The following is a 12,469-nucleotide window of genomic DNA, read 5'->3' on the forward strand; positions in this document are numbered from 1 at the left end:
CGTCACATCTGAATGTTACTGGCGCTATAAGCGTCACGTGATAAAACCTCGCCTGCTGATTAGTGTTTCTTTATGCCCTGTTTTGCTTTGGAGAAACTTTACACGAGTCTTTCTTCTTTGCAAATCTCTTAAATACTTTTTTTCCTGCCTAGCCTGGTTTATTAAAGAAGCAAAAGCAGAAGCAAAATGGTGGGTTTTTGGGAAAATCCAGACAGAGGTCTGCGGTTGGCCAGATCGAGAGGCATAAGAGGGAGAAATGGTTAGGAAAAGCCTGGTACGAAGAAGAGACCCTGAAGCCCCATTGTAAAAGTTAGAACAAGAGAAGTTTGGGGGGACAGTCAGCCTCATTCGATCCCGAAAAGGTTGAAAGATACGCAGTTTTTTTTAAAAACACGGAAAAAAATACTGCGATCTTTATATTGGCCAAAGGTTGCCGTGTGTTCGGTTGAAACAAAATATTCTCTCTCCTCTCTTAGAACTTCTAGCATTTTTGAAGAACATGAAACAGTTTATTGCCGCATTTGGCTTTTACTTCCTATTCTGAATTTTATGTTTTCTCAATATCAATATCAAGTTGGCATACTTGGGACCACGTATTTTATCATAGCTGAGATTAGTATATAAATAAACTTGTCACATTTGTAATTCTATAATTATGTTATTTAATTTAAAATAGAAACGGCAGCATAATGCGATAAGCAATATAGTACAAGTATAAAAAGTAATGTATGTTTGTTTAGGAAGCAGAGCTGAATATACAAATGCAGCTTTCCTTTCCAATTCAGTGGAAAATGCAGAGAAGGTTCATTTTCAATTAAGCATTCTTGTCAGCGAGCCCAAGTTAAGCAACACATGTAGAGCTTTAGTATCAGTATATCAGATTTTATAATGTAGTATATCAATATGTCAGATTTACTCATCAACATACCAGAGGTAGGTTTCAGCAGGTTCACCAGTTCTGGAGAACCGGTAGCGGAAATTTTGAGTAGTTCGGAGAACTGGTAGTAAAAATTCTGACTGGCCCCGCCCCCATCTATCCTCTGCCTCCCAAGTCCCAGGTGTTCTGGAGGAAATGGGGATTTTGCAGTAACTTTCCCCTGGATTGGGGAGGGAATGGAGATTTTACAGTATCCTTCCTCTGGAGTGGGGTGGGAATGGAGATTTTATAGTATCTTTCCCTTGCCATGCCCACCAAGCCACGCCCACCAAGCCATGCTACGCCCATAGAACTGGTAGTAAAAAAATTTGAAACCCACCCTACAACATATTCATTTCTTTATTCTGTTTTGGATATGTAGTTAGAATGCAAAGTGTAAAAAGAATAAAAAAGCCTAAAAAATTAAGAGTTAAAAATGAAAGATAAAAGAAGAAAAAGAAATGCAGCACAAGCTAGTTTACATCTACATATTTAGTATATTGTTTCCCTCCATAGATTTCTGTCCTTACAAACCATACTCATTTCCCTATACCATTTCATGAATTGTTTTTGTTTTGTAAACTTAATACTTATTGATGATCTCATCAATTCCATCTTATTACAACTTTTTTCAGTCTAACCACTTTTTGTATACTAGTTTTGCAATTTGTTCATCAGTAATTTCTGTATTGTCAAACCAGCTCTAAGTACTTCTTTTGAATCAGTCACTCACTAGTGTATTCAGTCACTTTCATTAATCACCCATTTGTTCTTGGCCCCATTTCTTCTGGTTTTACCACACATACTTAAGTACCATATTTCTGTTCCATTTATTTTGTTTTTATTGACATACTTAACTGTCACACCATATAGCAAAGTCAACAAATGATTTGACAGAAAATTGTTCTTCATTTTTTGTAACAAGCATATAATACCTACCAGCATTTGCACATCTTAAAACGTCTTGCAATTTTTCCCTTTTATCATGTCAAACACAGCTACTTTTATCTTTAATGTTTGTTTTCCTCTTCATTCTTGTTTTTGCATCATACATTTTATTTAATAAATCATTTGGATTCTTAGCCAATCATAATCACATTCAGGCCCCCACAAACTGTCTTCTAAAGTCACCATAATTTTCATAATTTTTATTTGTATTTTGCCTTTTATTATTTTTACAAATAACTCAAGGCAGCCGACATAGCCAATGCAGCTTCTGCCTCCTATTTTCCCCACAACAACAACCTGTGATGTGGGTTGGGCTGAGAGAGACTGGTCCAAAGTCATTATGCATTATATTTATGTAATCAAATAAAGAGCAATATATATATACACTCAATGTTGAGCCATCATTTACTAAACATCCCATTTATTCCTCAAACATGTTTTTCTTCCATCATATATTGTTCTTACCACATTCAGCAGCCAATCTTTCACCCCATATTTTGCAAAACATTCAAGGCTATTCACTTTATCATATACTTCCTCTAAATCAAAAAATATACAATAAATAGATTCAAAATATAGTTACTAAATATAATTTTATTTAATTTGTTAAATTATGTAGCAAATCCTATTTGATTTCATTTTTAAGTTTGAATCTAACCCAGATTCAAACTTAAAAATTTAAGGATTGAATGCTTAATCAGTATTTTGTCCCTATATTATTTATTTTATTTATTATTTATTTATTTATTTATTAAATTTATATGCCGCCCCTCTCCGGAGATTCAGGGCGGCTTACAATACATTTTAAAAAAACCCATTCTAAAAACATTTAAAAGATTAAAAAACATTAAAAATCTTAGAATGCATTCACACCATTCATGGCCGGATCTCGCCAGATTGCAAAGCGAGATCAACGGCCCCAGGCCTGCCAGAAAAGCCAGGTCTTCACAGCTTTTCAGAAGGCCAGTAGGGTGGGGATGGTCTGGACCTCTCTGGAACCCGGAACTGGTTCCAGAGAGCTGGGGCAGTCACAGAGAAGGCCCTCCTGCGCGGGCCCGCCAGTCGGCATTGTTTAGCTGACGGGACCCAGAGGAGACCAACTCTGTGGGATCTTACCAGTCGCTGGGAGCTATGCGGTAGAAGGCGGTCTCAAAGATAACCTGGCCCTGAGCCATGTAGGGCTTTAAAGGTAATAACCAACACCTTGAATTGCGCCTGGAGACCAATAGTGAGCCAGTGCAGCTCGCGGAGAATTGGTGTAATGTGGATATATCTAGGTGCACCCACAACAGCTTGCGCGGCTGCATTCTGGACCAGCTGCAGTCTCCGAACACTTTTCAAGGGTAGCCCCATGTAGAGCGCGTTGCAATAATCTAACCATGAGGTGACAAGGGCATGAGTAACTGTGAGGAGCGCCTCCTCATCCAAGTAGGGTCGCAATTGGTGCACCAGGCGAACCTGTGCAAAGTCCCCCTAGCCACAGCTGTCAGATGTTGCTCTAATCTTAGCTGTGAGTCTAGGAGGACACCCAAATTGCGAGCCCATTCTGAGGGGGACTATTTCTCCCCCCACCCCCAGAACCAAGGATGGACAAGCAACATAGTCTTTAGGAGGCAATACCCACAGCCACTCGGTCTTGTCTGGGTTAAGTCTGAGCCTGTTGACTCCCATCCAGACCCACACAGCCTCCAGGCACCGGCACATCACATCCACCGCATCACTGAATTGACGCAGGGTAGAGATATACAGCTGGGTATCATTAACGTATTGCTGATATCTCACCCCGTATCATCAGATTTTGCTCTACCCCCACCCCAAGTCATATATCAGATGAGCTAAATTGCTCTAAATCTAAGGAATATTTCATTTAAATAAAACTTCCTAAAATTTCTAAACTGATTTATTATTGGGTTATGTTTCTTAATATAAAAACCTGGGGTCACTTTTAAAATATTTTCTGCTTATTTTGTCTTTCATTTAATGAGGGCATACTTGTAGGAAAGTTAAAAGTATAGGAAATCTTTGATTTGGGATGAAAATATAAGTGAATTAATACTGCAGTATTATTTTATAGCTTACCTTCTTTCTCTCTCTGTCATTATTTATTTATCCCAAAAACTCTTAGTGCTTTACAAAAAAGAGACATAAGAAACAATACATACATAATAAACCAAGGAGAAAAGTAAGAGGTGCAGAGACACTAGTGAAAGCCTACAATTAAATTACGGTAACTAAACAATAAAGAATAATCAAGCCAAGACAAAATTATGGCAAAAATGGCTTCCCGTCAATTTTTCAGCAGCTTTTGCAAGGACTGGACAGGTACTGAAAAGCAGTACTAGCAATTTTTCCTTCCCTCCCCCCAACATTCTGAAATAGTATCCTGCTATTAGATTTCTGGTTACATTGAACCATCCAGGCTAATCCCATTGGGAGAATATGGACTAGCAGATCACAGTCATATTCTGAATAGCTAGAAAACATTACTCTAGTTCTATTCCAGCTTTTCAGATAGACTTGAATAGTGTTTGTCTAGAGTAAACTACCAGTTCTTTGCCATTAACATACATACTTGCCATTAAAATACACACATGCTTCTCAATGGGATACAATTTTTATTTCATACTACAAAGACAATAGGGCCATTATGAGTTGATTGAAACTTGGAAACAGGTTCTTTATCAATTATGGATAGAAAGATGGCTTTGACTGACATAAAAGGGCCATAGAATTCTTTAATCTTGTCATTTTTATTAAATGGAATACTAGGACAACCAACTTACCTTTTTGTGCTTTTATTCTACTCACTGATTCTAGACTGGCATCACAACCATGCACCACTATGTACCCCAATTAAAGGCTCAGTAGACCAGTCATCCTTACTAATGCTCTTTTTCAGCCTCCTCTAAAAACTGAACAAGAGAAAGAAGTAGCAGCAACCATCTTTTTATTTCCCTTTTCTGGCAATTGCTGCTGAAGACTGTTTCCAGATGCGCAAATGGTCAATGGAGGTAATAATGTGGTAGACCTACAAAACTGGGAGTCAATATTGCTAGTAAACTTGTCTAACATTATAGATAAAAATTGCCATGTTCAGCTATCACCAGAAACAATGAAATTCCTTTAAAAATCATTGCTGTTTAGACTTCTTTTAAAAGACATCAAAGTAATAGCAACATTTAAACACACAAAATGAATATTTCATAAGAACACACAAAAAATATGACATATTTGAAGCCTGACATGTTTATTGCCTCAAGAAAACATTTTATAGTTTTGGTGTGCCTGAGTTTTCCTCTTTCTACAAAGCTGATAGACAAAAATGAGATGGAATCTGGAGAAATAAAAAAAGGAATTCATACGAGCTATTTAATAAAAAATACTTCTCACAATAGAAGTATTACTACATTCCAAATGTCTCTGGGCAATTAACAAACATAAAATACAAAATGCAACCAAAATTCTAACCCACAAGCAATAAATAATCATAAAATGGTGTCAAAATATTATGAGCAACTATCAGCCATTGAGGTTCCTATAAAATAAAATATATACTTCCTAAAAGCCAAACCATTGGTAGGTTTTGAATCTTTCATGGAAAACCATGGTAAAGGAATGAGGCCATGGCACTCAGCCATTTTCTTAAACCCTCAGAAAAGGGAAATCATAAGTTTCTTTTCTTGAAGAGTCAATTTTACTGGGAGGATGGAATCACAAATATATTTATATATGATTTATACTGATATTGTTTCCCGATTGCTTATTTGTACCCTATGACTATCATTAAGTGTTATACCTTATGATTCTTGATGAACGTATCTTTTCTTTTATGTACAGCAAGAGCATATGCACCAAGACAAATTCCTTGTATGTCCAATTGCTCTTGGCCAATAAAAAAATCTATTCTATTCTATTCTATTCTATTCTATTCTATTCTATTCTATTATTCTATTCTATTCTATTCTATTCTATTCTATTCTATTCTATTCTATTCTATTCTATTCTATATGAGACCCAATTCTTAGAAGGTTACACCCCACTCCAAACATAACCTGAACCAAACCAGTCTTGTTATGAAGATAAGATAGTTAGAAACTGTCCTACCTATCCAAGAATGGCTGCACTATAAACAGAAGAAAGAAATTCAAGAATTTCAGCCATACATTGGATTTGTATTTGATACATAGCAACCACTGGAACTCTTTTGTAACAGCTTCATTATCAGAGTGTTCACAGCCTTGGAACTTATTGTACCAATTTCTTGCCTAGCAGCTTACAGACATCCTGCATTCAAGCCAGACCAGGGCATATAAGTTAAAACCAACAGTGATCAAGGATTTGTGCTACTTGAGCCAACATCTTGAAATGTGTCAATAGATTTTACTTTTACAAAGCTCAAGTTACATTAGCAGCTTACTCATATATGGTTGTTCAGAAGTAAATTTCATTCAGTTCAGCTGGGCTTATTTTAACAGGCTAGGATTTCAACATTTTCATCCAAAAGCTTAGGACCTGGTCAATGTGTGTGTGTGTGCTATTGAAAAAAAATCTTAATGTGCTAATTTTTAAAAATCAAATTGTATCCCAGACAGCTATGATTGTTGTTTTTTACCAATTGGTACTTTTCCCCCCTCTGGTAAGCTTATGAAAACACATGTGATTCTGTTTTTAGTGAAGGCAGTTGCAAACCATCGACAGATTTCAATACAAATCAAATCACTAATAATAATAAAAAAAAGATCCTCTTCAACAGGTTTCAGATGCACGGCCATATTTTGGCAGATACACCACCGAGCAAGCAAACAAGCATCGTGGAGTCTGTGGAGGAAAGGGGGAGGGAGAGTTGAGGGGATGATTTCATTCAGATGTGAAAGGCAGCTTCACAAAGTGTGCGGAGAAACCTGGTTCAGGTGGGTGTGAAAGACTGCGACTGGAGGTGGAGGTGGAGGTGGAGGGGGGGGAGGCTGACGGGTGGGCAGAGCACAGGAGCGAAGGCTCTATCTCTCGTGGAGTGCCCACCCACGGTGAGTGCCAGGTGACAGGCAGAGCCCTATATATGCTGCCGAGGTACGTCCGTCCACACACAACCCGCGCGGCTGCTTTCTAAGAGTAAAGTTTGTTCCCAGTTTTGGCGGCCAGAGGGAGCCATGGCCGATGCGCTCGAGCCAGACAGCCAAGCTCCGGGAGCCAACTTGTCCAGCCTTCAGCATCCCGCCTGGAACTTGAATCTTTCTTTGCCCTCTCGTTGGGCTTTGCCCGGACAGCCTGCGCAGACCATCGGGGCGGGCGCCATCATGCTGCTGGCGCTGGTGGGCAACTGCTTGTTGTTGTACCGACTCCGCTGCGGAAGGTGCTGCTGCGGAGGTCGGCTCAGGAGGCGGCGGAAGATGGATTTCCTCCTGGCGCACTTGGCCATCGCCGATCTCTACGGCTGCGGGCTGACGTTGCTCTCCCAGCTGCCTCCAGCAGAGGACGAGCGCGTTGCAGAGCCCGGGGGCGCGGGGTGGGCGGCCGGAGACGCCACCTGCCGCTTGCTCCGCTTTCTGCAAGGCTCGGGGTTGCTGGCGCCGTCGCACATGCTGGTTCTTATCGCGTTGGAGCGACAGCGCTTAGCCATGGGCCCTCCGCTCCCTCAGGAATCGCTGCCGCCTTTCGTGCTCGCCCGGAGCGCCCTGGCCGCGCTGGGCTGGCTCTTGGCGTTGCTGCTCGCCCTGCCTCAACTCTTCGTTTACAGGCTGGCCCCGTCGCAAGCCGGAGGCCGCTGCCTCAGCGTCTTCCCTCAGCTGCCTCGATGGCACGGACAGGTCTACGCCGTGTACGAAGCCATCACGGGCTTCGTAGTTCCCGCTTGCCTCTTGGTCAGGACGTGCAGCCGCATCGTCGCCACCCTCGGCACTTCTGGAGCCGAGGAGGAGGAGCCGTCGCAGGAGGGCCCCGGAGGCAGCGCCGGACCCTGTGGCCTTGAGCTGCCTGGCGTCACCGGCCCCAGCCCGCCGCTGCTTCTGCGGCTTCTGCCTATCTCCAAGTGCGCTTCTCGCTCGCCGTCGGCGCCCCGAAGCCTGCCCCGCGCCCGAATCAGGGCGCTGCAGCTGACTTTGGCGCTCGCCGCGCTCTTTGCGCTCTGCGGTTTCCCGCGTTTTATTTTGGAGCTGGGCTTAGCTTTTGCCTCTCCCGAGGCCGCCACCCACGAAGCCCGAACGACCCTCAGCAACATGATAGCAGTCACCAACAGCGCCATCAATCCCTACGTGTGCCTCTTGTTCCACAGCTACCGGCCCTGGGCGCGGCGGCTCCAGCGCAGCCTCTGCCGGTGCCCCGATGGACAACCCAGACGGCAAGCTCGCCACCGGCAGCGACTGTCGCCCCGGGCGGCCGCGGATCGTGCTGAACTTTGGCTGTGCCCCTGCCAGACTAAGACGCCTGCCATCGCAACCGCCATCCCGCTAGAAAAGGAGGAGAGCCGGGCTGTTGGAGAGAGCGGATTCTAAGACCCAGAGCCCACTTCGAAAAAGGCTGCATTACGGTCCACGGAGAGCAGGTCAAAGGAAGGAGAAGCGAGCTTTGGACGATTAGGATGGCCTTAAGTCTGTTTGGGCTTTTGGCACAATGTGCTCCACTAATTTAAGAGTAAAATAAAAGATCCCAGGTTGTTTGCTTGCCTGCAGGTCATGTGTTCAAAGGCTTTACCCTGAAACAAACGGAGAAAGGAAAAAGACACTCTGCACTTGCTCAAGAGCCCACTTTGAGCTCTGCAGTTCTTTCCAATTGCCTGTCTAGTTGTAAGAATTTAAGTCCATATAAAACTACATTACCACTGTAAATGAATTCTATTTTTACTGATCTGGCTCTTATCATAAGTGCTGATGTGGAATATCGGAATATCTCAACTGGGTATCTTCAGCCTGTCTGAGGTTTCGTTCATTTTACTATATTGTCAATGTTCAAAGCAAATGGGACTGTTTGCACTTTCAGTAATTTGCATCCAAGATCTGTTGGATATAACAAAAGTTTTTGTCTATACACAAGAGACTATAACACGTCGATGTAAGCTGTTTAATCTGTGGCTTTCACTAAATTCAAACATTTTTCCTTGTACTTTGTAATATTTATGGACGTACACAAACCAGAAACTGCTTGTTTTGCAAACAACAAATACTTGGAAGGTTAGTCAGACAATTCTAGGTAGGTAATAGAGCAGCCATACAGAACACTGTAGGACTTGTGGTTGTTTGACTTTTTGTCCAAAACTATGGAAGCATCTTACTGGCAAGAACAAAAGGTTGCTGCTTCTTGGCCTTGTCTCCTTTTCTCTACACAATTTGTGGGCCAGCCCATCCACCAATCTTCCCGAAGTTCCTCCTCCCCCTGCTGCTGTACTTCTGTCGGTCAGTCCCCTGATCGTTTCATTTTCTCTTTTTCACTTAGCTCTTTCCAATTGTCTGGCATTTTCCTTGCTATCTCCCAATCCAGAATATTTCAGTTGCCTTTTGAAAGTCCAGTTGCCTTTTGAAAAGCTCCTTTGGGACAACGGCAACCTTGATCTGAATGATTGAGAATCTCCATAGACATTAAAATGAACCACTGATAACAAGTACAGATCAGGACAAAATCCAGCTTATTACCATTGAAATCAATGTCAACTACTTATTCAACTGTTCCTTTCAGAGGCAAAATTACACATTTTACTATAAGATAAAATTTTGGGAAGTTGAGAAGGGATGATGGCAGCTCAGAAAGATCAGAAATTATTTTTCTCATAACAGAAAATGAAATTTTTTGGAGTGGCTTTCTTTTCCTACTCGCTTTCCTTTCTTTTGGAAAGAGAGGACTCACTTGAGCAATGATTTTATTCCCCATGTTCAAATAATTATTAGACCCAATATCATGACCGCGTAAGCTAGAATTCAGATTTCCCCAGTCAACTAGCCTTAGAATCCCTATGATGGTATCATGAGTATCAGTGGACTTTTTAAATATCTCCTTTGGGGTCTACCATGGTCCCAATTCCTCATTAATGTTAATTTTTTTAAAGAAGTAAAAAGTAGCTGTATTTTGCTATAAATCGAAGTGCTGTTTTCCAATATTTTCTTTCCAAGAATCCCATTGGGTGCTACATGGAGCTGATAAATATTTCCAGAACATAAACACTGCACCCGACTGCAGTTCAGTGTGTCACTTGGAAGCATTTTCCTTCCACCCATTAAATGGGATAAAAATAAGTTGTGGAGTGGGTAGATATTATTCAGAAAGGAAAGAAGGGCAGGAAGCATTCCCACCCATTTGCATGCTATAAATGAATATGTCTTGATTGGCTATTTCCCATACAGCAGTTATTATGCGAAATGTGCATAAAATGCATTCTAAATTTCAAAAGTGTCCACCAGTGGCCCAGAAGGTCGACAATTTGTCTTACAGAGAACACCCCCCCCCGATGAAATTTATGGTGTAAAGGAGAAATACTATGGTTCAGGCCACCAAAAAAATCAAATACTAAAATTTGTGTGATATATACCGTATTTTCCGGCGTATAAGACGACTTTTAAACACATGAAAATCTTCTCAAAAGTCGGGGGTCATCTTATACGCCGGGTGTCGTTCTCCTGTAACCAGGCAGACCAGCCCGAAAGGCTCTGACGAGCCTTAAATGGCTCTGGCGATCCAAGCTCTGACGATCTGCTAATCAGGCAACTCAGCTGGGATCGCCAGAGCCATGGGGAAGGGAAAAAGTTTTCCCCCTCCAGCTTGCTTACCTTAGCTGCTAGTCACAACGCTTGCCTTCTTCGCTTGCCTGAATCCATTCCATCCACAAGCAACTCCCTGCCTGCAATCAAGCAGGCAGGGAGTTGTGGACTTCAACTCCCAGAATTCCTCAGCCAGCAAAACAAAGCTGGCTGAGGAATTCTGGGAGTTGAAGTCTACAAGTCTTAAAGTTGCCAAGGTTGGAGACCCCTGTTCTATTGGGTATTTTTTTTTGCCCTTTGAGATCTTTAAAAAAAATAGTTAATTGGGGGTTTTTTTAGTTGTTCTTTTTTAGACCTAGCCATTTAAAGTTTAGGAAGTTTTAAATTTAGCTTTCATATAAAAATAAAATAAAATAATATTTGTGCAGCTTTCTGAGATTTAGTGTGTTTTTGTAGTGTTTCACTCTAACTACACAAACATACAAAATCTCACAAAGCTGTATGTAGAATTTTGTGTGTGTAAAGTGTGAAAGTTGTTTTTTTGGGCTTTTTGTGGCTGTGTGAGGTTCCTGCTTGTTTCAGGGGCCATTTTGGGTCTAGCACAGCTGCTTTTACATTGTGGGTGAGCCAGTTGATGTTTTTTAATTTTTATTTGGTGTGCATTGGAAGAGGGGTAGTCTTATACGGCGAGTATAGCCCAAACCCTATATTTTAATAGGAAAATTCGGGGGTCGTCTTATACGCCCAGTCGTCTTATACGCCGGAAAATACGGGTAATTTGCAGAAACAAAATATCAAGATGGGAAAAATCAAAGCGATAAATGTTGAAAGCCACTGAAACCTCTCGTTGACAATGGCTTAAAAGGAGACAAAACATTCTGAATATGAGCACTTTATTATGACAAAGTGGGAGAAGTATGAGGGTAGTGCTAATGCACTAAAAAGGTTTCTGACCAGGTCCTGCATGGTTGTTTTTAATGGAATGATTTTTCCCCCTTAAAAATGACAAAAATCGTACAGTATAAGAAATTGCTCTTTAATAATTTCAGCCAACATTTTTTTTTTAATTTGATTTATATGTCGCCCTTCTCCGGAGACTCAGGGCGGCTTACAATGTGTTAAGCAATAGCCTTCATACTTTTGTATATTTATACAAAATCAGCTTATTGCCCCCACAAACTGGTCCTCAATTTACCTACCTTAGAACGGATGGAAGGCTGAGTCAACCTTGAGCCTGGTGAGATTCAAACTTACAGTAATTGCAGACAGCTGGTGTTAATCACAATGCTTTTAGTCTGCTGAGCCACCAGGCCCTGTATTTTGATAGTTCTAAACATGTCTGGGAAGCAGTTTTTCACAAGCTATCATTGCTCAATGGGTGGCCAAATGTTTTGATGCAACCTGCTACAGTGTTATGTACTTTTATCTTGGAAGACTTACTTATGAATCACTTAGATCATTTGTTCTCAAGTAGAGATAAAATGCTTAAAAAACAAGGGACAAGGAACAAAAAATTAGGCTTTGGCCTTTTCCACTGCTCCAAATCATATATGATTGAAAGGCTGTTCTTAGCATGCTATTTAGTCTAAAAGTCTAGTTTTGGCACAATATGCTTTGCAGAATGATGCCCTCATGTTTGCTGTTTGCAGAATGTGACTTTATAAATCCTGCTGTCCACTTAATTTGGCCTCTCTCAACTATTATGCTGCAATAGACTGCAGAGCTGCTATGGGATTTCCCCTATTCTTAGCAAGCGGTCATATTCTCATCTCAGCAAGTCAGTAAAAGTATAAGGATTGGTTCACAAGATCATTTGAATTACCCTCTTGCCCCATGTCTTTCCTTTTAATGTGAGTCTGTTGTATTGTGAGCAGTGCTAGATTTTTTTAAATTAAAAATAATACGCATAAGATTAAACATTGAT

The 12,469-nt window shown here is 41.2% G+C and overlaps 1 protein-coding gene across 1 annotated transcript; it reads left to right on the top strand.

Annotated features, from left to right (window-relative positions):
* The first annotated feature begins 7,011 nt into the window (after positions 1 to 7,011).
* GPR150 (G protein-coupled receptor 150) lies at positions 7,012 to 8,514 on the top strand. The gene has a single exon (XM_070935751.1). It carries the CDS (start codon positions 7,012 to 7,014, stop codon positions 8,350 to 8,352), a length of 1,341 nt encoding a protein of 446 aa, XP_070791852.1. The 3' UTR covers positions 8,353 to 8,514.
* The last annotated feature ends 3,955 nt before the right edge of the window (positions 8,515 to 12,469 follow it).

Source organism: Pituophis catenifer, unplaced genomic scaffold (assembly GCF_029215685.1).
Source record: "Pituophis catenifer annectens isolate HBS135680 unplaced genomic scaffold, rPitCat1.0.hap2 SCAF_2, whole genome shotgun sequence".
NCBI lineage: Eukaryota > Metazoa > Chordata > Lepidosauria > Squamata > Colubridae > Pituophis > Pituophis catenifer.